General features: G+C 44.0%; 1 protein-coding gene across 3 annotated transcripts in view; it reads right to left on the minus strand.

Moving 5' to 3' along the window:
- Window positions 1-1,897, minus strand: part of CCDC136 (coiled-coil domain containing 136) — a 52,126-nt gene extending 50,229 nt beyond the window's left edge. Inside the window, exon 1 of one of the 3 annotated variants that reach the window (XM_081210226.1) lies at window positions 1,707-1,894. In XM_081210226.1, coding sequence (XP_081066352.1) covers window positions 1,707-1,848 — 142 coding nt within the window. In that variant the 5' untranslated portion in view covers window positions 1,849-1,894. Of the gene's footprint in view, window positions 1-1,706 lie in introns of all 3 variants that reach the window. The other 2 variants (XM_081210224.1, XM_081210225.1) reach the window with 2 other exon arrangements.
- Between the last annotated feature and the right edge of the window lie 4,103 nt (window positions 1,898-6,000).

The following is a 6,000-nucleotide window of genomic DNA, read 5'->3' on the forward strand; positions in this document are numbered from 1 at the left end:
AGGCAACCTATGGCCCAGGGGCTGGATGCGGCCCAATCGCCTTCTCAATCCATCCCGCAGACGGTCCAGGAATCAGCGTGTTTTTACATGAGTAGAATGTAGAATGTAGAATGTTGACATGAGCCAACAGTGTGACGCGGCAGCTAAAAAAGCCAATGCAATTCTGGGCTGCATCAATAGGAGTATAGCATCTAGATCAAGGAAGTAATAGTGCCACTGTATTCTGCTCTGGTCAGACCTCACCTAGAGTATTGTGTCCAGTTCTGGGCACCACAGTTCAAGAAGGACACTGACAAACTGGAACGTGTCCAGAGGAGGGCAACCAAAATGGTCAAAGGCCTGGAAACGATGCCTTATGAGGAACGGCTAAGGGAGCTGGGCATGTTTAGCCTGGAGAAGAGGAGGTTAAGGGGTGATATGATAGCCATGTTCAAATATAGAAAAGGATGTCACATAGAGGAGGGAGAAAGGTTGTTTTCTGCTGCTCCAGAGAAGCGGACACGGAGCAATGGATCCAAACTACAAGAAAGAAGATTCCACCTAAACATTAGGAAGAACTTCCTGACAGTAAGAGCTATTCGACAGTGGAATTTGCTGCCAAGGAGTGTGGTGGAGTCTCCTCCTTTGGAGGTCTTTAAGCAGAGGCTTGACAACCATATGTCAGGAGTGCTCTGATGGTGTTTCCTGCTTGGCAGGGGGTGGGACTCGATGGCCCTTGTGGTCTCTTCCAACTCTATGATTCTATGATTCTAATGTGTCCTTTTATTTAAAATGGATCTCTGGGTTATTTGTGGGGCATAGGAATTCGTTCTTTCCCCCCCAAAAAAATATAGTCCGGGCCCCCACATGGTCTGAGGGACGGTGGACCAGCCTTTTAAAAGTGTTGTGAGAAGGGGTGTTCCTGGCTTGTCTTCGTTCTTATTTTTATTACAGTGGTACCTCGGGTTACAGACGCTTCAGGTTACAGACTCCACTAACCCAGTAATCGTACTGCAGGTTAAGAACTTTGCTTCAGGATGAGAACAGAAATTGCGCGGCGGTGTGGCAGCAGTGGGAGGCCCCATTAGCTAATGTGGTACTTCAGGATAAGAACAGTTTCAGGTTAAGAACAGACCTCCAGAATGAATTAAGTTCTTAACCCAAGGTAAAAGGTAAAGGGACCCCTGACCATTAGGTCCAGTCGTGGCCGACTCTGGGGTTGCAGCGCTCATCTCGCTTTACTGGCCGAGGGAGCCGGCGTACAGCTTCCAGGTCCTGTGGCCAGCATGACTAAGCCGCTTCTGGCGAACCAGAGCAGCGCACGGAAACGCCGTTTACCTTCCCGCCTGAGTGGTACCTATTTATCTACTTGCACTCTGGCGTGCTTTCGAACTGCTAGGTTGGCAGGAGCAGGGACCGAGCAACGGGAGCTCACCCCATCGCGGGGATTCAAACCGCCGACCTTCTGATCGGCAAGTCCTAGGCTCTGTGGTTTAACCCACAGCGCCACCCGCTTCCCTTAACCCAAGGTACTTAATTATTTGTTTTGTGGTTTTGGTGTTGCAATTTTACATATGAACCACCCTGAGATATACAGGTATAGGGCAGTATACAAATTCAATTCATCACCATCGTCAGTGTCTATGACACCTCTCTCCAAACACAATCCCCTCTCTCTCTCTCTCCCTCCCTCTCTCTGACCTTCAAAGCACACCCCTCTTCCTTACTGTCTGGAGGCTGCTCCATCAGCGGATTTTCAGTTCCCGGGCCAAATCTGAGATGATTCAGAAGCTCTGGCACCCTGGTCCAGAAGGTCACATTCTGAACACCTTCCCCTGTTCTCCCGCACCCCAGCACAGGCAACCTCATAGACAAGCTGGAGGCACACTTGCACAGAGCATCCTTCTCACCTGAGATGCCGCTCAGAGTTCTAGATTCTGCGTCTCCATGGCAACGGACCACACAGCATCCCTGAGGGGAAGCGGGGTTTCTGCACGCCTCGCTGCCTCGGTAGCTGCAGAGAGGTCCAGCGTAACAAGGAATGGTCCATAATGAAGGAATATCTCAAAGGGTACTGCAATAATAAATGCTTTCTGGCTGATATTGAATGAGCCACACAGTAAAAAGTATTTGTTAGATAAAGTTAAATTAAGTTAACAAAAAACAACTTCACACAACTGTGTAAATAATAGATTAATTGTAAATTAGTACAATGGGCATAGTCGGAAATTCCTTTTCTTTGCTGATTTAAGCGGTGGATAACATTATGTCTTTGCCTTTATTCGCACTTTCATTCTTCTTCTTTCTCTTTGTTTTTTCTTTCTTCTGTTCTTTTCCGTTCTTTTCTTTTTATATTTACAGTGAGGGTTTCTGGGGGTTTTCCTGTTGTTATTCTGTCTCTCACAGCTACAATAAAGCTACCATTAAAATTATGGACTGGTCATTTCTTCGTCAGAGGGCAAACGGGCAAATTTAGCAGGGGATCAAATACTTGTATATTCTTTATAACATACTGAATGTTATTTTGTTCGTATTGCATGTGTTTTAAGAACCTGTTTGTCTAATAAACTCTTTTTTTAAAAAAAAGGGATGTGAAAAGGAGTACTTTGAATTGCAAAACAGAAAATTCAATAAAAATTATATACAGAGAGAGAGAGAGAACTCGCTCGTCGTTCTGAAGAAGAAGAAGAAGAAGAGTTTGAATTTGTTATCCCACTTTATCACTACCTGAAGGAGTCTCAAAGCGGCTAACATTCTCCTTTCTCTTCCTCCCCCACAACAAACACTCTGTGAGGTGAGTGGGGCTGAGAGACTTCACAGAAGTGTGACTGGCCCAAGGTCACCCAGCAGCTGCATGTGGAGGAGCAGGGAATTGAACCCGGTTCCCCAGATTACGAGTCCACCGCTCCTAACCACTACAAGCACCTGCTGTTTCTGCTGTTATTAAATGCTTAGCTTTGGGGCACACGATGGCTGGAAATCTACCCTTTCAGACTGATGGAGCAGCTCTAGGATGCTGGAAACGGGGGACCCTGCCAGGACTTCGGACCATGACACCCAATGGGGCTGGCAGACCCCCAACTGTGCCCCATTACAGCGGTACCTCGGGTTACATAACGCTTCAGGTTACATATGCTTCAGGTTACAGACTCCGCTAACCCAGAAATAGTGTTTCAGGTTAAGAACTTTGCTTCAGGATAAGAACAGAAATCGTGTTCTGGCGGCGTGGCGACAGCAGGAGGCCCAATTTGCTAAAGTGGTGCTTCAGGTTAAGAAGAGTTTCAGGTTAAGTACAGACCTCCAGAACGAATTAAGTTCTTAACCCGAGGTACCACTGTATAGGTTTGTGTTCTTCTCATGTATACTTCCAATTTCTCCTCCGGAGAAAGCCTGAGGTATCTGTTGAGAATCCCTTTTTCGCGACTGGAGAAATACCAACGAAAGAACAATGGCAAGGGAAGTTGATGAACTATGCAGAACTGGCAAAAATGATATATAGACTAAGAGAAAAAGAAAACGGATACTTTGAAAAAGATCGGGAACCATCCATATTATTTTTGCAGAAGCAAAGAAAGTCAATAGACTTGATGGCAGGATTTAAATAAACATTCACATCATTAGCATTAGAAAATGTTTAGAAGATAGCAAAAGGTGATGGTGCACTTACTGTTATTTTTAGGTTTGATGTTATGTTATTAATAACTTTTTTCTATTAAGAGATAGTAAAATGGGTGAAAATAGAAACGAACCAGAATCAGAAGTTGGGGGAAGCCTTGGAGGGGAGGGAGGGAGGGAGGAATACCATATTTTTTGCTCTATAAGACTCACTTTTTCCCTCCTAAAAAGGGGAAATGTGTGTGCGTCTTATGGAGCGAATGCAGGCTGCGCAGCTATCCCAGAAGCCAGAACAGCAAGAGGGATTTCTGCTTTCGCTGCACAGCGATCCCTCTTGCTGTTCTGGCTTCTGAGATTCAGAATATTTTTTTTCTTGTTTTCCTCCTCCAAAAACTAGATGCGTCTTGTGGTCTGGTGCGTCTTATAGAGCGAAAAATACGGTATATTTGCTGAAGCAAAGAAAGTTAATAGACTTGATGGCAGGATTTAAATAAACATTCACATTATTAGCATTAGAAGACAGTGAAAGATGATGGTGTACTTACTGTTATTTTTACGTCTTTAGATTTGATGTTATGTTATGAATAACTTTTTCTGTTAAGAGATAGCAAAATGGGTGAAAAGATAAACGAACCAGAAGTGGAAGTTGGGGAAAACCTTGGAGAGGAGGAATATATAGTGAATGTTAAGAAACTGAGATGTGTGTAATGAATGAAAAAGAAAAATGAATAAAAATTTAAAAAGAGAGAGAGAATCAGGAAGAGTGGAATAAATGTAATGATTATTTAGTAAAATATGTTAAGTTAAACTAACTGAAAATAGCTTGCAGATATTTATAATGGGCTTAGGATTTTATTTATGTTAAGTGATGAATTAATATGTTTAATTCCATAAGGTGAAGATCTAAGGATGTTAATGTTTAAGTTAAATTTCATAAAAATTGGGATTTGGAAGGACATGCAATGAAATTCAACCAAGGGGAAGCAAGGAAGTCACTTAACAAAGTTAATAACTGCAATTTTCAATAAGGCTATGATTTGTGTTTGTTTGTCTTGTGTTTTTGTTTGTTTGTTTATAATATTGTAAAACTAATAAAAAAATGGGGGGGGGAGAGAGAAAATCCCTTTTTCTCTCGGAGATTGGGGTGGGCGCAACCGTAGATTCACACAGCTGGCAAGGGAGAAAACCAACCAGCGTCGCATCCAGGATCAGGCCCTGCCAGGGCGGAGAGTGTCCCATTATCCAACGAGAGCAAGGGCAGTGGAGGAGAGTTTGGGGTAATCACTTTGTCCTTAATCCCTTCTCTATCCCCCACCCCTGGGTCAGGGGGCTGGACCGATCTTCCTTAAGCCGCTTTCCACCTGCTCATCCTTCCTGGGGAGGGGGCCGGCCTGCCTCCCTCTTGACGGGCAAGGAGGGCCCTGCCCTAGACGGCCCCCCGCCTCCATCTATGGGGACAAGATCCAGGAGTCTGGAAATGCCTGGGACTTCTTAGTGTAGACCAGATTCATAGAAAGGGAATCCCCAAGGGCCATCTAGTCCAACCGTCAGCAGATTTTTTCTGCAGGGGGCCGGTCCACTGTCCCTCAGACCTCGTGGGGGGGCCGGATTTTATATATATATAACCGAAAAAAGAAAAATTACAAACATCAATTCAACATCCATATTCATTTTCTAACTTAAACCGATTACACAACTAAATAAAGATCTACCTAATTGCTCTAAACTTCTCTTTGCTGTATACAAATACAACACAGTTAGAAATTTCATATTAAAGCTTTTATATTATAAATAATATTTCAAATTCCCCTATACCCCCCGTTCCCCTTCACCCAGGTGCGATCTTATTTTATTTTTACTGCTTCCGTCTTGTTGTATTGTTGTAATTTAATCATTGTTCAGCTGATTCTTTTATTATTTCCTTGCTTACCCCTGTACGTTTTACACGCCAGACTATATTTTTTTTGGGGGGGGTGAGGGGGAAATGAACAAATTCCTATGCCCCACAAATAACCCAGAGATGCATTTGAAATAAATGGACACATTCTACTCATGTAAAAACACGCTGATTCCCGAACAGTCCGGGGGCCAGACTGGGAAGGTGATTGAGCCGGATCCGGCCCCCAGGCTTTAGGTTGCCTACGCATGGTGTAGAGCAGGCATGTCCAAAGTCCGTTTCGGGGGCCTAATCTGGCCCGCCGGTCAGTTTAATCTAGCCCCTGTGGCAGTTGTTTATTTTCTGAGGTAAAATCCTAAGAAAAAAGCTCAAGAAATTCAATCCTATAAAAAAGGTCAACAAATTTGGTCGGCCCTCAAATCTGGCCCTCCTTGAAAAAGGTTCGGACACTGCTGAGGAAAGGAGAGTAAAAAGGCAACAGGATGGGGGCTTATAAAATTATGCCTGCA

The sequence above is a fragment of the Podarcis bocagei genome, assembly GCF_964188305.1.
Source record: "Podarcis bocagei genome assembly, chromosome: 10".
NCBI classification, from domain to species: domain Eukaryota; kingdom Metazoa; phylum Chordata; class Lepidosauria; order Squamata; family Lacertidae; genus Podarcis; species Podarcis bocagei.